The following is a 23,761-nucleotide window of genomic DNA, read 5'->3' on the forward strand; positions in this document are numbered from 1 at the left end:
ATCTAAGGTACGGCTTCATACCATCATTTTCAGCACAGCTTAATGCACATGGCAATATGCAGGCTTCTGTTTGTTAGCATGTGTTTGTGCTATGTAGCAGATCTGATGCACCCTTGCATCTATAAAATACTCCATAAAGTTTCATACAGTAAGAAAGAAGATTAATGTTTTCTTAAACCACCCTTTATTACAAAAATCAAACATAAGCATTTGTAAATATATAAAATTATAAAGTACTCAGTGCTTCTTGCTTTTCAGTACAGTAGGACTCAGGATTGGCACAAAAATTTGATGTAAATCTGTTTAGTGTATTAGGTCCAGGACTGCAGAACTGACCAGCTAGTTTTGCAAAGGACAGATGATTTCATTCCTCTCTCAGGCTGAAATTGATTTTGTTTTACCTCAGTTTCAGACCTTCTTCCTGCTCCTTCTAAAAAATTTCACTGTTTACTCCTGAAAGCAAGGCTTGAGCTACAGGAAGTAGCAGGTTCCCTGAAAGGATGCAGGTAGGTGTTTTACAAAGGCAGAGATTTCCAGTTGCTAATGGAGAAAAGAATACAGGCACTGAGAGAGCTCCTCTGTAGTGTTCCTCAGTGCATCCTTTGCTTTGGACTGAACAAAGCCAGTCACAGGTCTAATATGCCTCAAGTTCACTGAACTAACATGTACTCAGATCCCCTTGTAAAATGCATGAAGAACCACCAAGTCCCATTCATCTCGATTTTTTACCCCTGAAATGTTATAGGGTAAAAAGTTCTCAGGTTGTACACCAAGACCTGGACACCAAGGCAGGACACTGGACTGCTGTGGAAGTACTGTAAAATGAAAAACCCAGTTGCAGCCATTGCAATTGAGGGTAACTGAAATTCAAATGGGATCTTTTGCGTAACTTCCCCTCTCTTCTAAAACTGAAGAACGTCTGTCAGTTGCAGAGAGAATTGGAAGGTGCTTGTTGATGTTTTTTTCTACTCGGTCTTCCTCCCAAAGGCCTTATCATCTGCAGAAACTTATGATGAGTCCCTGCATTCTCTAAGTGGTCACCTTTGCCAGTTCTCCTGCCAGCTTCCACTACACCAGGCACTCCTGTGGCATTTCCCAAAGAATGAGTTGCCTTCTCAGTGTTCCTTTATTGAAAAGATTTACTTGGCCTATGGAAGGTGCAGTACCCTATTTTTACACCACCAGGTGTGTTTTCTTGTGGAAAACTTAAACCACTGGAATTGCAAGGGAGATGGAAGAAAACAGAAGCCCAGATAAAACAAGCTCATTCTGAATGTCTCAGCATCTGACAGGGCATAAGAAGGGTGAGGAAACTGCTGTATTTATTGTCTGCTTTTTTTTTTCATATGTGGCATTGCATGCAAGGCTTTTCTTTTCCTGTTTTTATGAGAGGACAAACTGGCCCATTGTAAGAGACTTGTATCGCAGATCACATTCTTACACTGTCCTACTGCAATTGAAGTATGGTCCAGTGCCTACCAACCTGCAGCCAAGAGGCACACTTAACTCTAATTTTTGAGTGAAAGAGTTGTTAAACAGAAGTTTTCCACTAGGTTTGTGATGAGTGTCTTCTACCCCTCTGAAAGCTTCATCCCTGGTCCAAGTACATGAAAACGAAAAAATGAATGAATGATGCTCCTTTCCTTTGCAACATTTCTTTAGCTTGAATCAAGTCAGATAAAGATCCCCATTATCTGCATAGTTGTCCAGTCTGACTTTGACGATTCAAGCAGCACAGTCTTTCTTATAGCCCAGACTCACAAATAAATACAAGATTGACGAAAGCACAGCTAAGATGCACCATAACTCTACTCTAGCCCTTGCTCATTGTGCAACAGGACCCAGATATCCCAGTGTGCCAGCTGAGCATTTTCAGTTATGGTCCCTGCTCACAGGCCTAAGTCGTTCCCTTACTGGGCCCTTGGCATCCTGTATTTGGCCTGGTTAAGCTTCAGGAATATCTGCTGTTGATGCATCTTCTGCCTTGAGCAAATCACCCCTGTTCTTCTCAGCATGGAGTCGCTTGTAGTCAGTGTGGAAGAAGATGACATAGGAACAAGCCATAGCACTGCAGAGGCCAGCCAGCACCAATACTGGAGCTACAGGGAAGATATAATTTTAGGCAGTGAATTCAGAACTTCCTATGGGTGCAGAAGTCTAGAGGCAACCTCCCCAGCAACTGCACAGCCTGTTTAGTGTATTAGGTCCAGGACTGCAGAACTGACCAGCTAGTCAGTTCTCCCAAGGGCTATTCCTGAGAACACTGTGCAGCTTGCAGTGGGGCAGTGCCAAAGCTTTTCTCATATAATCATGTCTCATGACATAGGAAGGGGATTTTGCTGAGAAGTGGAAGGCTCTTTTCTTGCATAACCCCACAGGTTGGAGGTTTTACAGAGTGTGTTTGTAGGAGTGTGCTTCTGCATGTATGTATACATTGGTGTTTTGGGGTCATGCTGCATAAAATTACAAGAAAAACTGAACCAAAACACTTGAGCTTTGTAAGAGAACAGGTCCACATTGGTAGCACTTCTAGTTACACTATTCCAGAGCACAGTGTAGGAAATGCTCACCAAAGATAAACCTTTAATTAAAAAATTGTGTTGAAAGACCCTTTTCTGAAGAAAAAGGAAAAAGAAAAAGAAAAAAAAAGTAAAAGTCTGTACAACAAAGTCTGGAAGAAGTTACATTCTCCTTCCAATAGTGTCTCAAATGAACACCTTCATGCCTTTCTCCTACAGATGTCCCTGCATGTATCAGACCACGAAATGAGTAGGAATGGATATCTAATCACAAAATCCAGCTCTGATGTGATGAGCCAGGTTTGCAGGCTCCCTGACTGTAAGATCTGGAGGAGTGTTGGGGTTACATGGGGTGCAGCTGAGTGTCCAACATCATTTCCCATGGACATACTTACTTGTCCAGTCCAAAGCTCCATCCTGGTCGAGGGCACAGGTGGAGGATGGATCCTCAGAGACGCGCATGGTGAGGGCTTGTAGCAGAATCATTAAAATCACACCTTCGATCTGACTGAGGGGAGAAGACAACTTGCAGTCATGGCACCTGCCCAGTTCATCAGCGCTGGAGACAAGCCCAGCTTCCCCAGTGGGAAGAAAGTGAGGCCCCTATCTGAAGAAGGGTCGTTCTAGCACAGAAAGCTGCTGCTAGCTTCCCCTGGCCCAGGCACTTGATTCACTGGCCCTGGCTCACAGGGTGTCCAGACCAGCCTTCCAGCACACCTCCAGACACAGGATCAGTGTGGTAGGACTACATCCTCCCTCTGGAAGCAGACAGCTGTTGAACTACAGCTGATAAGGAGCTGAGTCTTAGTCACTGGGCAGAGAGTTGGAAATACTCCTCGCTGCAGGGCTGAGGATGCAAAAAAGTCAGACTATGACTGTAGCCTCCTCCTCATTCATAGCTGGCTGGCAGCAGCAATAAATCCCACAACCAGTAAGAGACAACAGCCTTCAAATGCCCTTCTTTGGTGTTTCTTGCTGACATACACACATGGCACCAGGAGGTCACGTATGTCATTCCTTAGGGCTCCAACAAGTCACTCCTGCTGTAGTCCCATGCCAACCCTAGGCAACTAAACTGATCACAGGAAGGACTGTCACTGTTGTGCCCAGCTGCCCTGTGAATGATGAGCCCCATCTCTCTGAGCAGAGCACAGACCCTGAACTGCTATGGGAATGGGAGCCCCTCTCAGGCATACAGCCCCCACCTGCTTCAAAAGTAGGTGATGCTGGGCACGGTTAAATCCCACTTGGTGCCAGACAAGGAAAACCATCTTCCTCCTTGCTTTTCTTATACTGGCTCCAAATAATATTCCTTGCTTTAAAACCTTAAGCTCTTCAGTTCTCTGGCTCAGCCTGCCAGCTCCTGCCTTATGGTCATAGGCACCAACACCAGAGAGAAGTGCATCAAGATAGCTAGCACTGATGCCCATGCTCTTTTTTATCTGCACCTATACCCCACTGTGTGTGTCTGAACCCAAGCTCAGTTGTCAATTGAATTACCTCCAGCTTACCTTGCAACAAAAATCAGGCCTGTAGATGTGCCCTCTCCCACAGGGTAGGAACACTCCACAGCCAGCTCCATGGCAATGGGATAGATGGCAAAGCCGAAGAAACCAAAAAGTGAGCTAGAGATGGCCAGTGTGACAGCCTGATGTCTGAATCGAGAAGCCTGTAGGCAGAAAAGCAACACCAAAGTCTCAAAGTGTCACAAAGACTCAAAGTGTCAGCCCTACTGCACACAAAGTCTGAACCTATATCCTGCAGGAAATCCCAAGGGCTCACTCTTCCCACCAGTAGCTTCCTACTTGTTTATCTCTTTTACCTCCAGCATTCTTGAGTCAACAAATAGCTACACAATGATTTATCTGTTGAATAAAAGATCAGGGGGAGAGAGGATCAACAGAATTACCTGAAAAGCATTGGTGTGCTTGTATTACTATGACTTGACTTCCTGATCAGTAACTTGCCAGCATTGAGTTCAAACTATCTCCAGCACCAAGTAAAAGACACACCTTCCTCCCAATGCAAGCTAAAGTTTCAGAAGAGGTGTTTTCATTGGGTTATATATGGGAGAATTCGCCAGGTTGTTGTATCTCCTTGATAAGGAACACTAATCCTTTCCATGCCAGACTCATTTTTGTAATGCTGGTGTTTTACCATTAAAAAAATAACCAACCAACTGAAAAAAAAAAACCAAACTCAATCCACCTAAAACATTCACACACTCTTAGTGAAGTGCCTAGAAGAGCCTAGTCTCCAATTCTGGAGGAAAGAGCATGGCTTCGTTCAGCCAGTGCAAATAATGTCAAGGGCATAAATCATGCAGTCAGTGTTAGTACCTCTTTCCTTAACCATGCAATAAATCCCTGCAGAGTAACACGAGACATCTGTCCTGGCATGGCTGCAGCAGGCTTAGCCTAGTTAATTGGTAACGTCACGGAAAACTGTGTGCCTACAATCCAAGTTCAAAGCATCAAGGCAACAAGCAGATTTGAATGTGTGTTTTTTTGTTTTACTACTTTGAATGTGTAGTTCATCTTCATGGGATGAAGGGGAATTGAGGGAAGGGGAGGAGGGAAATGTTTAATTATTGTTCCTGGTGCAGCCTTTTACCTACTCTGTGCCTTACCTGACCCCATGGATGCTTACTTGTATTCAGACCATTAACCCAACAAATACCAGAGAACTGGAGGGGAAAATGCAAGGTCTACTGTAGGCACTTTTTCCTGTACTGAGAACATTGGTTTTTCTGTCTCTTCAAAGCTGTATTTAAAGTCTGGATTTTTCAACACACAAGAGAAATGTACAGCACAAACCTGATGGGAAAGCAGTGGCCTGCAGCAGTCTGGGTCCTCTGCAGTGGTAGCACCCCTGCCTCCTGCTCAGGATCCTGAGGCAGGGATGGCTCCCTTTGGCAATCACTGTGCTTGAGTGCAGTACTTGCACTTCAGCCACATGGGTGTAAAATCTGCATTCCTCTCCTGGATTGATTTAAGTTTCTCCCTTTTCTGAATCTCCCTTGTCATGTCCTCCTCAAGGAACTATTGCAGAACCAGACACATACCCAGTACCCTTCTGCTAATCTTACACTCCTGGCAGCCACCACTGTTAAAGACAGGTGTTGGGGAAACTATGGTGTTCTTGTTCATTTTTGTAAGATGGATATTTAGTAAGCCCATTTATTTTTGGAAAGAATACTCTCAGGGCCAGTAATAAAACATGGTGACCCAGTGTAAAGGAAGTAAATTGCTAATTTATTTATATCCTGAAGCAGTCTGTCTCAGGCACCAAAGTGACAGTGAAGAGTTGTTCTTTAAAACATTCCTTGCCCAGGGTGATAAACCCAAAGCGTAACACGTGGCTCGATAAATACTATGACAACAAATGACCTCGCTTTGAGTTGATGATTTATTGGATGGCCACAGAACTAAGCCCACAGGTATGGTGCAATGCAAAGGAGAACTCACCACAGCGAACATGATACTGGCAAGGGCACTCAGACAGAAACAAATCTTCGTGGACTCTATGAACTTCCTTGTCCGGTCGACATACATACCTAGTAGGAAAGCACCCACCAAGCCACACACTGTGAACAGTGCACCATTCAGACCAGCAAATTCCTGGAGAACAGAGAAAAAGTAACTGTGAAGCTAGAGAAGTTAGGAAATAGGTTTTAATGTTCCTGACCATTCTCTACTACTAATGGGCCACCCACTGGGGAAAGCTTCCTCGCCTGTTGCAATAGCTGAGGCCTCCTCAGGGTTCCAAGGAGAAAACACCAGAGCCCAGGATCTGGTACAACCATGTGGGGTCTCAGTGGATGAGCACATTTGTAACCACAGGCAAGGGAGGCTTCATACAGAGCAGCAGCATCAAATGCTCCAGCCCAGGTCCCAGACTCTTCTTGGCTCCTTTGGTGTAGTAATGTGGCTTGTCCACACTGGTGGTAACACATGCAACTATTTTGGGACCTGCTTCTGTTTCTACTTGTGTTCCTGGCCCTTTTCTTACCCAGCATCAGGGACATGCTCTAGTGGAATGCCTTGCACAAGGCTGGCAGACCCAAAGAACATTAGATGAGACACTACCTGACTGTAGCAAGGGTCTAATTAGAGGCAGTGAGTGGTAGTTAGGAATGGGTACATGCTCTGCTGCTTACAGTGACTACCTTTGCTTATTCCACTCCTTCAGGCCTGTAAGAATTCAAATGCAGACACAAACTCTGAAAGAAGGGAAACTAACAGATTTGGGTAAATGTTTCTGGGAGCCTCGGGGGCACACTGGAAGGAAAGGGTATCTGGAATAACTTCTGTGGGCTAAAGGGCCAGGGCAAGCCAGTCACACACACAAATGCATCCTGTTGCACAGGCTGCAGATTTCTGACTGCTTTCCAGTTAAAATCCAATGGAGTGTGCAAATGTGACCTGGCTATAGAGCACTGAGCCAGATATCAAATCTGGGAGTTATGAGAAAGTGGACAGAGATCAGATGTGTAGATGTGCATATGTAACAGCCTGAGAAATGTTTTAAGAGGACCTTCATGGGGATAAAAGCAGCGGGACTGAAATGCTGCCTGAGGGGAAACACAGGAACTGGGGCAATCCCTTGCTATTGAAGGGAAAGAGAAGAAGAAACCAGCTGTGCACACACTGTGCACAAATTTAGAAGTGGCATCTAGTCAGTGTCATGGGAAGAATGGGGAAAGGTTGTCACAGTACCTATGACTTCATCTGCTGCCCTGACTTTGTGTAAGACTGTTTAAAGAGGAAAAGGCTCTTGCATCAACCTGCCTTCAGCTTCACTTTAGGGCCTAACTGGGCCCTATCTTACTCTGAGGAAGGAGTCAGAAATCTTCACAGATATTGGTGCCTTGGAGTGGCTTAGAAAAAAACATAATACTTTTTATTTTCCTAAAAAGTGCTTGATGAGTAAGGTTTTTCCTTTTGTAAATGGGATCCTGCCTGGGCATGGGCAGTAATGAAAATACAGATCATCCCACTATACTGAGAAATTGTGCTCTGGATTAATGTAGTACTTATTCTGTATTAGATAACGTAAGCAAGTAAGATACGAGATAGTGCAGTATATTCAGCTGTCTTCATTTTCTCTGAGTTCCTTATCGGGGAAAATAATTTTGATTGTACCATAGAGGATGTGGACAATGGGGAGGAAAGGAGGCATACTCACATTTGAATACCCCTTTTCACAAAGGATCTGTTCCAGCAGAGCTGAAAAGCAGGTGAACATCCCAATTCCTCCTCCAAAGCACACTGCCAGGATGATATATGATTTGTTTCTCAGTAGCTAGAGAAAGAAGTTAACACATTATTTAAACAAGTGCAGAGGAAAGAAGGCCTGGGTAACAGTAAACTTGATGGTCAGTGGCTCTGACCCCTCCATTAGAAATGTTGACAGGACAACTCTGTGATCACTAGAGGAGTCTAGCTCTCCTGTCACTTCAGCCAAAGGACAAGTTAAAATGGGAACCTAGTGAAGAAGAATCACTTCAGGGCCCAAATTGTTCCTTCACTTGGCCATGTTCTGTCCTACCTGTTAGCACATCTGCCCAAAAGGCTCAGTTTGTGTGGTCCTTTTGGGTATGCCCAGGTGTGCCTGTTTGAGCTAGGTGAACAGCAGCCAGCCCACTGCTGAATGATCAGATTTTTTCTCTTGCAGCTTTTCTGTGAGCAGCGTCCCTCTGAGGCCCTGATGAAGGAGGGGATCCTGGTCTCCTTCAGGTGGCTATCCATGGCAGGTTTGGTGGAGTGGAGTTTAGAGTCTGCTTTGTCACCTGATTCTTCAGTATATCCCTGCCAGGCAGGGCTCTATCCCTCACTCCAGCACTGGTCTCTCTGTGCTAAAGCACTTACCATTTTGAGCCCCGTGAAAAATGGCTGAGAAGTGGAGTTAGTGGCACTGGCAGAAGGAGGCGTTGGAGGAGCCTTCTCATGAATCCCCACAGTTGCTAGTACACAGGCTGTTACTGCTGGGATGGCATAAAAACCCAGCTACACAATACAAAATAAAGGCATGTTACCAGTCTTTCCAGCTCCACTGCCTCCAAATAAATAAATCAGCTGGACGCAGATCAGCCCAGCAGGGTGATTAAAGCAGTTTTTATTTACCATCAATGGGATGTGCTTTCCTTCAGGTACTAGTGCAGGTGACAGCATGTTTGCTATAAAAATACCCAATGGATTGGCTGGAAGGACATAAAACAAAGAGACACATTTTTAATGCAAGCAGTCAGAACCATGTTGTCACTCCTACTGCTAGTCAGCACTAGAGCTGTAGTGTGCAGCAAAGCAAGACAAACATAAAGAGAAAACAGGGTGGAAACATTTGGAGAATGCTGGCTGAAATAATCTGTTTCCTCACACTCATGAAGCCCATTCTATAAATCAGTTTCCTGACAAATCCTAACTTCTGTAGACTTATTTTCACCTATGAATTACAGTGTTCTCATTCTCAAAAGGCTGCCTGAGCAAACATTAAGCTGAAGGGACAAGATCAATATAGATGAATCCATGTCATCTGTCCTGAGGTTATATAGTAGTAGTAACAAGAAGAGGTGCTTTCCCTTCTTTGCTCTTCCTACACCATTAAGAATGTATATATAAAGGTAAGATCCCCCTGAGCTTTCTTAAGGGTGAACAGTCCCAGCTCTCTCAGCCTTGGCTGGCATGACAGATGTTATGTAACCTTAATAGCCTCAGAGGCTGTTAATTGCACTTACACTCATATGTTCATATCCTTGGCCTTCTTTGCCAAAATGGCACTAAAAGCAGGAAAGCCCTATGACAGCTCTCTAAGGTGACACTGGGTCTTTCTTGACACCTATCAAGCAAATACATCTCTTCAGTGAAGCCCACACTGGCATATGAGTTGAACTCTGCTACCAGCTACAAAAATTACATGGCTGAAGAGAAGCTTGGAAACTTGTACTGAAGTAGGGGGCTGCATTATTATGGCACTGGAGTTGAGCAGTGTGTGAAGCAGCACTCCTGGGACGCAGCTTGGGAGCATCCAGAATTGCAGGAGACAAAATTTGAACTTTAAGATGATGTTCTGCAAACAAACAAACAAGTTAAGTTGATTTTCTACTAGTGTGCAGAGATAGGGTTAGGAAAGCTGAAATCAACTTGGCATTCAATCTGGTGAGAAGTTCAGCAAGAGAAAAAGTGAAGTCCTGCACCTTGTGAAGACCAACCCCACCAGTATCACTGGCGGACAAGTGGTAAGTAGCTCTGCAGAGAAGAACCTGGGAGGATAATAGGGGTCCTGGTGAACACCAAATTCACCATAAGCCAGCAACACAACCTTATGATAAAGAAGCCCCTCAGCATCCAGGGCTAAATTAGGCAGAGTGTTGTCAGCTGGAGGTCATCCTTTCAGTTCAGCACTAGTGAGGCCACATCTGGAGTACTGTGTCTAGTTCTGGGCTCCCCAGTATCAGAGAGTCATGCACTTACTGGTCCCTCAAATACAGCTCTGTCCAAAAGTCTCATAGATACGTGTAACAAACCAGTGCTTTCAAGGCCCTGCAGGACAGGAAGGCATTTCCATGACGTGGAGCAAGAAGTGGGCATTAGCCACATCCAGTGGCTGAACGCTGAAAGAACCTTCAGGTAAGCTTCAACATCTCCATCCTTGGAGACAATCAAAACCTAACAGACCCTGGGCAACCTGCTTAAGCCAACAATGCTTGAGCAGAGGGTTGGATGAGATGATCCAAAGAGGTGCCTTTCAGCCTTCTATGTTCTATGATTTTTCTGCATTTACATTTGCATCATTTACAGTGCTATAGCACACAACCACCATAGCATTTCTGCTCTGTACTAGCCTACAATCCTGGTGAAATATTACCTACTTCTAAGCACATGAACACAATTAAGAAATAGCTTCCAAACATGTGTATTAAAGCTTCTCCACTGGGGTAAAATGCATCTGTGAATTGTAGGGGACTGAATGAAATCTACTGCCAGGTGTTTTCATGAACTATCAGCATGCTGAAGCAGTTCTAGAAGACATAGGTGAGGAGTGGAAATGTAAGTGTTGTGCTAAACTTAAAAATACTGAGACTAATTGAGTAATTACAAAGTTTCAGCTGCCTTCTCTTTCTGGGAAGAGAAATTATATAAATCTAGACTAAGAATGGAAAAAAGATCACTGGTGTTAATGAACTGTCCATAGGACCTCATAGATTAGCGTGCAGTTCTCAGCAGGCAAGCTGTGTCTTTTGTGGACAGTGATGCTGATGCACTGAAGCTCTGCAAGGTACAGAAACTGGCATGCTGACAGACTGCAGGAAATGAAGAATCCCAGGGATGAAGCAGAGGCCACTTCAGTAGACTCAAGTAAGTCTTTTGTCTCCTGACACAGGCTAATTTCTCATGGTATTCACAGAGGATCAGTTCTTGGCTGCTTCTCTACACTGCTTCTCTGCGAGTAAGCCTCTACAAATGATGGGGAAGACCAAGATACAGTGAATACACAAGGATACAGCTGAGTCACAGTGATTTCAGCTGCTCAGCAGGGTTCTGGGTGCAGGGTTCATTTTTGTCTGTATACAAGCACAAAGAGGCCTACTTAGAGGCACTAATAGGGGCTCTGGGGATAGTGACAGGAGGCTGTAGGGACAGTTTCTGTGTGCAGAACTGACAGGGACAGTACAGCAATGCTGAGTGACACTCTGGCATTAACAGAGCAAACAGGTATTGATAAACTGGAGCAAGCTAAGAGGAAAAGCTCATGGGAGCAACAGGGAGAAATGGAGATGTGGGAAGAGGCAAATGGAAAACGTGGCTGAAAGATGACAGTGCTGGAGCCATTCAGTCTTTCCTAGACAAGGAATTGGTGACTCTGTCCATAACTACCTGTCAAACAGGTGCAACAAGACTGAATAGCTGGGGGATAATAGGCATAGAAATGAGAAGTATGATGTAGACATTTGCCAGTTGGATAATTAACCACTGCAGTAAATTACTATGGCAGTGGCTGATGTTCCTTCTAGGCAGTATTTAAACCTCCTTGAAATGAAACTTATTTGGTACAGCACACAGTAGTGGGTGTAACCAAACATTATTAATGGAAGCCCTCCACACATCAATATGCAGATCCTGCAGCAGATAATAACCAGTCAGCCCTCACACTGATTTCTCAACATGCCACAGACTGAACAGCTTCATGTCTTAGGTTTCCAGTGTTTTTCACTCTTCAGTTTTAGTCTTTCCCATAGTTAGATCCATTTGGGCCTACAAGGTCTGAGGACACTATTTGAAAGAAATGCTCTTTGGCTGCTGTGATTGGTCTTTTGCTTAAAAAGAAAGAGCTGTCTGTGGGCTGGGATCCTTGAGGGCAGAGAAGAACCTGATGGCCCCTGGTACTACTTGAATGGCTCCACACTACAACGGATCTCCTTTTCCAGCAGGGAAAGTGAGGATCTAGCTCAGCCCTGGGAAAGAACGTGAGCCATCAGGTCTACCCTATTTGAGGGAAGACAATGAAAAAAGAATATGTTTGTTCTGACATCACAAATCCATTCTCACTAAATAACAGGGCCTAAGGTTTGCAGAAACACTGGGAAAGCTGTGCAAGGGGGTCCTATACGGCCCTTTTCCCACATCTGCCCATTTGGCACTCCAAGGCAGTAGGGAAGGAAGGCAGATGACAGCTGTTTTGAGGGGAGGGCAGGTGGGGCTCCCACACAAATGTGCACTGTAAGAACTTCAAACCTGCAGCCAGGGCACCAGGTTCTGGGGCACATCTCAAGTCCTTGGAAAAAAGAGGAACAGATTTCTTCTGGCTGATGGAGAAAATGTCACACGGAGGGAGGAAATAGATCTGTCAATTGCAGTATACCATGTCTAGCAGGGCTCAAAGGAGCCAGGAGATGAATGACTTTAGAACAAGTGTATCTGATGCCTCCACTCCAGTTTCCCAGCTTCCAGGCACTCTGCCAAGGCAGATGTGGTTTCTGCATGTTTAGTCCTGCTGCATTTAGCATCCAGTACATGTTTGTGTGACCAGCTGAGTATATTTTTTCCGTGTGTGCATACATACCAATTAGGAACACATGCTCAGCCTTGCTACTGGACAAACAGGTGGACAAAATTGCTGCAGCACCCTCACATCTATCAGATTAGAGAATCTGACATATGACCACTGGAATCACATGCAATTCGGACACTTTCCTAACAAGCTGCAGAACTAAGGCCACTACAGGCTTTAGATTTAGTAACACTGAGGGCTGTCACCAACCTCTGTGCTATTAAGGCACAGATGATCAGCTCATTGAACTTTTTGCATCTGGGTGCAGCTAAGTCCCATTTCTTGCTCCCCAGAATGGAAATGCCTGTCTGTCTTGCAGGGCCTTAAAGGCACTCTGACTTGTTGCACATAGTTATGAAATTTTTGGGTGTACCTGAATTTGGAGGGGCAAATGGCTGCAGTACAGAGGGATTCCTTTTTCTCTGAAAGGCAGATGAATGCTAGCAAGTTCTGGGAGGTGGCAGTACTACTTTGCAGCTATCACTTACACATTGATGCAATCATATTTGCTGTTGCTCTCTGGTGGTCTGGGAACCACAGTGCTGCCAGTTTTGTTGGTGAAAAGATGATAAGTGGCTGTGCCAGTGCACAAAGGCACTGCCCAATAAACAGGTACCAGTAATTCTGGGAACCCAAGCTCAGGAACTTCAGCACACTGAACATCCGGATGATGCTACCCGTCCCATTCAGCCATGAACTCAGGATCACCTGCAGCAAGCAGAAGCAACCAGGGATTATGTGCTGAAGCCTGAAGGGGAGAACTTGATACAATAGAGTCTCAGATACATTAGAGACAATGGGTGCTGATAACACATGGAAAGTTGCCTGCAGATCACCCCCCCCCCCCCCCCCCCCCCCACAGGTCACTGCAAGATGTTCCTCATCCAACAGTATGCAAGTCACCTGTCACCTTAAGGAGCAAGGCAGCTGTCCTGGCCCCACATGAGAGCTAGAGCACAATATAGCTTATGAAGGTATGAAGGCAGCAGATATTGTTGTGAAATTGAAGAGAAATTAAAAGCTCACTAATTACACTCTGTTAGCCATCACCTGCACTTTGCTGCAACAATCCAAAGATTGTGGCAATGAGTCATCTAGCATATGGATTCTTCAGCTGCTCTTCTAGACCACTAGCATGCCAGTGTTTCACTATCACATTCCACAACATTCTTGCTTCTGGGAAAGAGTGTGTGGAGATCCCAAGCTGGCTTAGCACAGCCCCAGCTCTGAGTGAACAGGCACCCCTTGCTTGAAGCCTGCTCTGCTGCTCCTTAAGCTGGCTGTGCAGATAAAATATCTGTGCTAGTGCTTGTTCATAGCAAACCCTACCCAACTATAAGAAGTTCTTCACAGAGTTAGCTCATAGCATCTGTCCCTGTCAGTTGGCTAAGACAATAGAAACAGAAGGCAACTAGGGATATAATGTCATTCTGACTTTTCCCACTGCTCCCTACTCCAGAGGTGATGCGACAGCTGTTACTGAACTAGGACAGGGCTTCCCACATGCTCATCCTCTGCAGCATTTGGCAAGACTCCCATTCACAGTATGAATGTTTGTGCTTTGTGCAGCCACTGCTATCTCTAGGTAAAGCATCCTCAGGGAAACAGAACAGTTCAACTCACAGCACATCTGAGCCCCACGCTGTCAAGAACCCATGTTGCCACCAGACCAAATGGGATTGAGATGAGGAGGTACACTACTGAGAGCCAGTTGACCATCTCCAAGGAAATGTGGAAGTAGCCAGCTGTCTTATCAGCCACAGGAGCAAATGTCAGCCACAGCTGCAGAGTAGAGAGAAAAGATGGGTAAGCAAAGCCACTTCAACCAGAAAAGAAATTCACTATCCCCTCACAGACTCAGAGTTGTAAAGGGGTTCATTATCTTAGTCTCTCCTTGAAAGTAGGATATTAAGGCTGGTAATAAAAATTCAGTTTTTGCAATTACACATCCTGGGACTGTTTTACCACTGCTATCATCATTTTCTTGGCCCATCCATTTCTACTCCATCCATTTCACCACCTAGTCCAGCCTTTAGGACCTGGCAGAAATGTAAGTCAGGCCTTTTGTTTGTCCCCAAGTTAAATATGTTGGCCCCTGATGCAAACCACAAGCAATCCTTCTTTGTTGACAGAAACACAACAGCAGCCAACATCTTCTTTCTGCAGCTAAGTGCCTCTTAAACTTAGCCTTGTATTTATGGTTGTATTGGTAACCCCTGGATATAGTTTTATAAGAACAGCTTTGCTAAGTGTCAGCCAGGAGACACATTATTTTATGCTACACACACTAAAAGTTCTACACACACTAAAAGGTTAGCAAGTGGCCTAGAAATGTCCATTATTCAATATATTAAAACAAATAACAGGAAAACACAAGAGGTACTTTAAAAGGTACTTTAATAACTACTCGTCTTTTCCTTCCAGTGCCATATTTTTCACTAAACCTTGTTTCATGCACTGGTTTCATAAGGTCTGCTTTTGGTTTCTTCTGGGAATGACAAGGTTAACTTTGATCCTGAGATCATGCCCACAAGGAAAAAATTAGGGTATTAAATTAGGTACCCCAAATTTGTGCTTTTCAAAAACACTGGTCTAACCTGAGAACAGGTTTCGATGGTGTGGATGTAAGATACTCCACTGTTAGAAGATGATTTTGACACTGCTGAATATTCAGGTTGATAAAATTTACAGAAATGTGAATAAAAAATTTAGCTATTGTTTCCTACAAAAGAACTCCACCCACTGTCTCTTTACAGATCCCTTTCTCTGCCATCCCAAACTTCCTTTTTACAGCCTGCATCCTGCAGACAGCATCAGCTGTGGCCTTAATGGGTAACTGAAAAAAGCCTTCAGTAGCTTCAGAGGAAGGTGTTCCTACACTCTGCTACTTGTTATCAGTCAGAAGTATTTACTTCTTACACACTAGAGACCATAAAAACTACCACATTAAATGGAAGCACAAGGGGAAATGGGCTTTTATTCTCTCTTAGTGTCACTGTGTGAGAATAGACACATGCAAATAATTTTTTAGAAAAGCTTTTCTTCTAGCAGGTATGCAGTGAGTATACAGCAGTAACAGAGAAGTTTTGAATGTATTCTCAATGTCCTAGCAAGGACTTCTAGCATAAGGCCTTTCCTCTTCTCTCAAAGCAGATGATAAACCAAATCTCCAACATTCAACAGAAAGCTCACATGGCTCACATGCTGGGCTCAGACACACTTATGTGGGATCAGTCAAAGATGTGGTACGGGATGGATTTGGTTTACTCAGCTTCTACAGCCAGGCAGATGGAGATTCTGGGCACCAAAGGAAATTGCACTCATCTTAGAGAAAGAGAAGGCTGTTCCAGATCACTGTAATTCTTATAAAGAATTTTAAAAATCCTCAGAAAAATAGATTATAGTGGAATTATGCTATTGGCTTTCTCAAGAAGAAATTTCACTCACCTTTGTTTTTCCAGAACTGATCTCCATCAGTCTGGGATGGGAATTTAAACCTTTAATGCTAATTTAACTGTGCTTAATGTTAATGCTAATTGTTGCAAATATCATTAAGGCATAAGCACTAGCTTTAGTATGGGACAGTAAGCTGCTGCTAAACAAAACCCAGCTGTGTATTTCCACCGCTAGCAATTCCATGTTCCTCATGGCCTTCCAGACGGGGTGTGTACCAGGAAACTGTGTATTTAAAGCAATGATACATTTTGCAAGCCACCCTCAGGTACATCTACACCCCTCCTGTTTTTCCACACCAGACACTCACCCCTGTGTGACTGATGGCCAATGATGCCACAAGGCAGAGCAAAGCATTTTGCATTCAGTGGCTGTATACATCTAGGCAAGATGAGATTAAGCATGTTGGCGCATTTCTATTAGATGAAGTAAAACCATTTCTTCCTGAAAACCAAGAATTTCTGATGCCCTGTATTTCTATGCAAAGGAAAAGCTCCAGTTATACCATGTGTGTGAGAAAAGAGAAGGTGGGGAGTTGCAGCCTGATCAAGTCTGAGTTTGTGCTTTAAAACAGGAAGCAGCTTTTACATGGGTCTGGAGAGAAAAAATGTTTCTTTCTCCACTCAGACAGGAGTTGTTTACCATGTGTTTCACTGTCAGACAAACTCATCCCTCTTCTACCTACATCTTCTAGAGGTTAATTTCCTCAACCCTATTGCCTTCATTGTTTTCACTTTCCCTCCCCCCACACCGCTAAACTCTTCAGGACCTATTTTACCAGTGGGACAGTTTCCCTCCACCCATTCCAAGGGACCCCACCACTCAACCTTCCTCCCACTTGTGCAGGAGGTTACTGATGGGCCCCGAGCCACCAGTTCACTGTCAGCAGTGGTAGAAAGGTTATGGCTAAAGGCAGGTCTCCATGCAGACTCTACATTTTGCTGAGCATTAGGTGAGCTTCAGAAAGCAGCATAAATAAACACAGGCTCAGCATTTTTGGAGCTCAAAGAGGAGTAATGATACACTGATGCATCATGCCTGTAACCAGGCACAGCCCTGCCAGAAGCAGCATCAGAAATGTTTTTCATACAAGATAAGCTGTTAACCAGTATCCACCCCACTCACCAACAAATGAAGATTCTAACAGTGAAAAGCAAAATCACGTGCAGAATGGCAAGTAAATTCAGTCAGGCAATATGGGAATGAAGCCATTTTGCCATGCCAGTGGTGACATCAGCTAGCACACATGTCTGGCGTAACGTATAGCTGTGCAGTGTAGCAATGCCTCTGTAATACCTTTTATGTACAGCCTAAAAAGAATGAGCCAAGGGTGGTGACTTGGATGAAACAGGACCTTCTACTTTCTCACTGGCAGAGCTCACCAGCCCCCAATCAAGAACTGCCTGCAGCATGCCCAGTCCCAGCATGCTGCCTCCGTTGCACCCGGACACTGCTTTGAAGGTGAAGTAAGGTGATTTCTGAGACACACAGACTTGCTCCTCCTCCCCTGGGACTGGTCTGTGTAGTCCTTACACCAGACTCCCCATCTTCAAGCTCAAAAGGACCACAGAGTCTGGAAGCAAACAGCCCCTGACCTCAACTCATACTGACACAGCAGCATAAGAAGTAGGAACAGGGACCTGACTTTCATAAAGGCCAGATCCCTGCCAAGATGTCACTTGTAGCCTTTACAGGAGGACTAGCAGGACACATCAGCTAGGCAGCAGCAGCCATCTGTGCAGGTCTATCTACAGGGGCACTGCTGGAGCAAGCAAGTGTGGGCGAGGAGCATGTGCACCCTGTCCTGGAGCACGACCTGGAGCACTTGTGCTGCTCTCCTTCCTTTCCCAAGTACATTAAGCAGTGGTGGAAGTCCTCAAGGCTGGTGAGTCAGAAACTACCAAGCCAAGCATGAGCCACCTCCAACCCTCTGCTGCCCTCCTCCTCTCCAGCTAGCTCACGCTGACAAGCACAGAACAGGGAAGGAAGCACTCTCAGTATCATTCTTCTGTGCGATTCTCTTTCCCCAGAGCTAAAGCAAGGAAAAAGTCCCTCCCATGAAACATTAAGTTCCCACTTGTTCAGTTTCACAGGAGGGTATAAACAGGGAAGGAGGTGTTTGTCTCAGCAGTTTGCTTCTAAGGGAGCTGTCAGCATTCCACAGATACTCTTAAAACACTAAATCTTCAGATTAAAAAACACACTCAAAACCACAGCATCAGTGTGACAAAATAAATCTGGGGAGCAACCACAGGTGTATTTATGTCACCCTCACCAGGAGTGCTGCAAGAGACAGCTGAAGAGCAATCATCTAGGCTTAGCTGTGGTCAGCCATTCTGCCCAGCACTTCAAGCAGAAAATTACTTATACTGATACCTACTTATAGCTTTCTTAAGATAATTCAAGGACTTCTAACACTAAATTACCAGCTAGAAACTTCCAGAATAGCTGTATTTAGGAAATGCAAACCAATCCCTAGAAGGATAGTGCCCACTTTGTGCAGCAGGTAAAGACAGAGGCTTTTTAACTCTCATCTGCAATAGAGATTTAAGTAAAGGGCTATTATTTATTATTGGTGTAAATACCTCCCTTATATAATATTTACCTCACTGTGCTCCAGTTAAAAAAAGTGATTTCGCATGATGACGCAGGGCACGAGGAAGTAGGGATGAGCGTCTCTTTCATCAACGCATGGTCTGGCCTGGCTTTGCTCAAGCACCATGCTAAAACAGATGAAACTAACAAATAGTGCATCCCCAGCCTGCCCTTGCTGCATGAACAGGTGCACTTTCCTGCAGCTAAGTTGCTCCTATCTCTCCTTCCTGACACTGATGGTCTTTCCCTCTCTGGATTATCTTCTGTAGCCAGCTGTCTTATCTTGCCGCTGTTAGTGACACTGAAGGACACTAACAGAAAGCTGCATGTGTGCATGGAAGTGAGGAACACAAGGCATCATCCTGGAAAGCTGGTCCAGCACATGATGTGATCTTGTCCCTTCCAAGTCCGACAACTCAAACGTCATTTGTTCTCACCATCTGCACTTTGCAGATCACATCACACACGAATACACAGAAAAAAGTGCTGCATGCAACATCTGCAGAGGAACTGAGGACACATCTTAATTTGCAAACCAAAAGTGCTGCATCCAACATCTGCAGAGGAATTGAGGACACATCTTAATTTGCAAAGCAATTTTCACACCATAGACCTGGTAAATTAATCTTCCCATCTGGAACTTTTAAACAGCGACCAACCACTTTGATTTCATGGCCTTTCAATCACTCCCTTCATCTCAGTGTGATTCTTTCTTATCAGGAACATTTAAGAGGAACTTTAGCACCTAGAAAGGTTTGGTTGCAACTTTATATATCAGTATACTTTCCATTCCATACCTTTGCCATAGCTTAGAAGCAGTATTTCTACCTGGGATATTTACTAAGCACCCAGTGGTGAAGTTCTGGCTTGAGTTCATACTGAGAGAAAAGAATACTGTGGACAGTCAGGAAGGTGGCAAGGGTCCAAGCAGTACAATCTTGCAGTGGCAACCTAAGTCAGGACACACTTAAACTTGAAGATGCATCAAAAGGACCTTTTAAAGTAACTCCCCAGTTTCAGCGTTAAGGTTTCAGTAGTCAGTCTGACAAGACATCCTAGAAAGGTTCTTGTCCAGCTTCCTTCCACCCATGCTGTCACTGTTCACTTCTAGCAGGGTGGTGCTTCCTGCAATATAATGTGCTTGTCAATTTAATTGCAAGCAAGCAGCATGGGCTTCACACTGGTTTTCTGCAAGACAGTTTTTTACAGTCTTAAAAGATACACTGATATTCACTTGAAAAGGTGCATTCATTTTTAATTTTCCATTTACAGCCAATTTCTCACTACATTTTCCATTTCTGTACTCCAGCACTCTTACATCACAGAACTCCTACTCTTCCTTCCTAGCATTTAAACGTTTGTAGTATGTGGTCTTGGCTGCCATACAGCCAGCATTTGCAGCATGGTAGTCCTCAAGAACATGAATAATTCTGTTCTCAGTATGATAGTTATCACACCAATGACAAAGATTTGGGCTTCCCTCTTGGACAGTAGGACTTGGTAAAAGGAAAACCTTATCTGTTTATCTTGACAGTTACTATCTTAATTTTAATCCGTGCAGCAGGTAGGGTGTGATCCCAGATCCCTTTTTCCAAGATCTTTCAGCATAAAGTACCTACAAGCAATAGGCATACCAACCAGTACAAACCAGTATCTTTAATGCAGAATCACTCCTATCCTGTTCTGTACGTGCAACAGGTTCCAAGGAGGAAACGGACTTGTTCCTTTTTCTGACCAGACAGATCTCATGTCACGGGGCAGCAAACTTTGTCTCGTCTGCCCGAGGAGTTTCAGCACTGTTCTTTTGTTCTTAGACCCCCACAGATGCTGAATACCTTCTGTGCCTCCCCACGGCCTGCGAGGCATATTCGTCAGCAATTTCAGAACACCGTCCCATCCATCCCAGCCCGGCTTGACGCTGCGGTACTTCCTGCTGCTCCCTCCCAGACGGCACACACCCGCCCGCCCCATCCCGCCCTTGCTCCGTCACCACTCCTCCCTGACTCGGATCCCACCGGTCACTAAGCGAGGAGTGCGGGCCTAACTTGAGACAAAAAGCGCAATAGAAAAAGCCTTTGGTTTGGGCCCTAAGGCTCGGCCAGGCTGAGGCTTCTCCGCTCTGTGCGAATACAACCGAGTGCCGATGCTTCAGGGATGAGGGGGTGGATCTGAGAGAGGGCATTGGGGCAGAGCCCTGGAGATGGCCTGGCTGCTTCTAGGAAGAGCCGGGAGGTGATTTTGGCTTAGGTGTCACCCCATCCTGCCTGGGCAGCAGCAGCCTGAATTGCTCTTCAGAGCTACGGCACAGGTGGGCCGGAGAGAGGGGCTGCTTTGCCCCGCCTGCTCTGCGCCTTCTCCCGCGCTCACGGCTGCCGGGACACCTCGGGGCTGACGGCAGTCGCCCCTTGGCCCCCGTACCCCGAGGCGGAGCAGCCCTCGCCCTTCGCATGAGAGTCTCCGCCGCCCGGTGCCGCCGCGGCCCGCGTACCTCCGGCTGCGGGGGCTCCGCCAGCAGCACAGCGGGACCGGCTCCCCGCGCACTCACCATGGCGTTGGAGCAGTTCAGCAGGCAGACGGCGGCCAGCAGCACCCACCGCCGCCGGTAGGTCTTGAACTGTGCCAGCTGGCCCAGGCCGCGCTCCCCCAGCAGGGTCGCCGCCTCGCCGCCCTCCATCGCGGCTCAGCTCGGCTCGGCACAGCACAAGCACAGCACGGCACGGCGCTACCCTGCCCGGCCCGGCCCAGCCCCGCCCCGCCGCTCTCGCCGGCCTCCCCGGGGCGGCCCCTGCCGAGCCACCGCCTGACGCCCGGCACGGCCCGGCCGGCACGGTACAGCACGGCCCGGTACGGCACAGCCGCTGATGCCGGTGCCCGGGGAACCGTGTTCGTCCTGTCGTTCTTAGAAGAGGGGCAAATCCTGGTGTTTCGAAACGCGATTGCTGAGGTCCTCGGTGAAGGGAACTCTTTATCGCATGTGTCGTTGAGACGACAGCATCACTAATGATAGCTGATGGGTCCTCGTTACCCCAAAAGCTACTCACGACACCGCCTCTATCAGAGGTCATTTACTGTGAGCAGTTCAATCCAAGTGCTTTAGACATATTTGCAAGCATGGTCAGGGGGAGTTGTCCTGCATGCCAAGTATTCTCTTGGAAACAATTTTAGTTGAAATTTTCCATCCCTGGAAGGGGGGCGGGGGGAGGGTTGGGGTCAAAACCCCCACTTTGAGTCTGCTTCGCAGGGTAGAGAGAAGCATGTGCTGTTTGTGCTAGTGAGCAAGCTGATAGATTCTGCCTTACAATCTTCCTCAGATGGAATTGGAGGTTGACATTTAGTAGTAGCAAGTGGTACTGCTAAGGTAGTAGTAATGATTGACCTGTTCCATGTCTACAAATGCCTGACCAAGTTTGTTATTTACAAGATGGTGATGAAAGAGCACTGCTGTTCCCGTGCTGTGGGCTGATACACAACAACTTCTGCCCTCCTCTGTAGAGACCTGCCTTGACCTGGGTTGTGCGCATGAGTTAGCTGCACTGCACACCCGTCAGTGCTGACACGTGGAGACACACTTGTGCATCAACGTGCTAGAAAAAGGCTCATGTGTAAGGGACAGCAGAAAGACCCAGTGGTCAGTGCTCACCAGGACAACCATTGTTCCCCACCTCACCTCAGTCTCTCCTGTTGGCTGGCAAGCCTGGTATGAAAATAGACTTCTTTGAGGCTCTGTCTGCTTGGTCTGTCAACCATGCCCATTCCTTTTTTTCTGCTCAAATATCTGATATTATCAAAGAAGTCTGAGAAATGCTGGCAGAAACCAGGTTCCCCTTATGACTTCTGCTCTCTGCTGTCCATTTCATTAGTAAAGTATAAAAAAGACCCAAATTGCACATATTTGTAGATTTATGTTGTGTGAGCATGTACACTGAAGGGACCGTGCTATTCAACTTGTACACTGGACTGCCCCTGCTGTTAAAAACAAACAAAGGAACAAACAAATTTGTTTTCTGTCAGGGAGGGAAATGCTGAGGCAGTAGGTATATGAAAGAAGATTTTCATAAGTGGGGCAGCTGAAATGTCTGTAGCTTTGTTGTAAAATGGGTGTAGAACAACATTAGTGTTGGGAGGAGGATTCTGCATCCAGAGCATCTGTCCAATACTGAGCAGTCATGGTGGGAATCACTGGATCGTTCAGGTTTGAAGAGACCTTTGGAGATCTCCTGTCTAGTCTTGTATTTAAAGCAGGGCAAGCAATGAAGTCAGACTAAGTTTGCTTAGGGCTCAATCTGGTCTTAAAAAATTCCGGTGATGGAGACTGCACAACCTCCTGGGCAACACATTGTATTTCTGTACCAGGCCTAGGATAGAAGCCACAGTATAGCCTTCAGATAGAGTACAACTTATTAACAACAACCCTCTGACCCACTATAACTGGTACTTAATGGATCCACTTGGATATATGCCCAGACCATAATGTCCTATTTCTAACAGATATAACAATACTGTGGGAGACAGTGTTGAAAATGTTGCTAAACTCATGGTAAATGATGTCCCCTGACCCACAGATCCCATCCTTTTATCAAAAAAAGGCAATCAGACAGGTTCTTCAGGTATGATTTATCTTTGGTGATCTCATGCTGATTGTTCCCAGTTGGCTACTTCTCCTTCATGTGTCCACAGATACCATCAAGAGAACTTGATCTGCAAGCAACCTGCAGTTGCCTGGGCTGTCCTTTGAGTGCTTTTTGAATATAGGTGCAACATTTTTTCAGTTGGCAAGGCTATGCATGGCCTCTCAAAAATGATTGCAAGTGGCCTTGCTGTGGCATCAACCAGCTCTCCCAGTACACTTGGAACCCCTTCTGGTTCCATGGACTTTTGTACACGAGTCCTGTGTTCTCCAGCAGTCCGTGATTCACTGACAAATGGCCATCCTACCCCGCTGTGAATCCCAGGCCTAGAGCCCTGGTAGGCCTTACTGGTGAAGATAAGGTGAAGGTGGCACAGAGATCCTTAGGTTTGTCTGTGTCCACTCTTACTAAATCCGTTTATTCAGTAACCTCACGCCATTTTCTTCAGCCTTTTACTACTAATTTGGCAGCCAAAGCTTTCTTGTTTCCCTTGACATGTGAGTTGAAACTCCAACT

The 23,761-nt window shown here is 45.7% G+C and overlaps 1 protein-coding gene across 1 annotated transcript; it reads right to left on the reverse strand.

The window, feature by feature from the left end:
• Positions 1 to 175: 175 nt before the first annotated feature.
• On the reverse strand, positions 176 to 21,320 carry SLC49A3 (solute carrier family 49 member 3). The gene is made up of 10 exons (XM_030467994.1): positions 21,163 to 21,320; positions 14,193 to 14,351; positions 13,058 to 13,277; positions 8,645 to 8,721; positions 8,390 to 8,527; positions 7,707 to 7,823; positions 5,987 to 6,139; positions 4,031 to 4,188; positions 2,915 to 3,027; positions 176 to 2,099 (listed from the first exon to the last, which is right to left on the reverse strand). The coding sequence occupies exons 1-10, from the start codon at positions 21,289 to 21,291 to the stop codon at positions 1,945 to 1,947; spliced, it is 1,419 nt and encodes a 472-aa protein (XP_030323854.1). The 5' UTR covers positions 21,292 to 21,320; the 3' UTR covers positions 176 to 1,944.
• Between the last annotated feature and the right edge of the window lie 2,441 nt (positions 21,321 to 23,761).

This window comes from Calypte anna, chromosome Z (genome assembly GCF_003957555.1).
Source record: "Calypte anna isolate BGI_N300 chromosome Z, bCalAnn1_v1.p, whole genome shotgun sequence".
Lineage (NCBI taxonomy): Eukaryota > Metazoa > Chordata > Aves > Apodiformes > Trochilidae > Calypte > Calypte anna.

What these genes read in the sequence shown, in the direction of transcription:
- SLC49A3 (XM_030467994.1), bottom strand. Translation starts at nt 21,291, where the DNA reads ATGGAGGGCGGCGAGGCGGCGACCCTGCTGGGGGAGCGCGGCCTGGGC. An exon ending in GTGAAAAGGGGTATTCAAAT is followed by an intron (nt 6,140 to 7,706) that starts GTGAGTATGCCT and finishes TCTGTTCTCCAG; the next exon opens with GAATTTGCTGGTCTGAATGG. An exon ending in CCAGTATCATGTTCGCTGTG is followed by an intron (nt 4,189 to 5,986) that starts GTGAGTTCTCCT and finishes TTCTGCCTACAG; the next exon opens with GCTTCTCGATTCAGACATCA.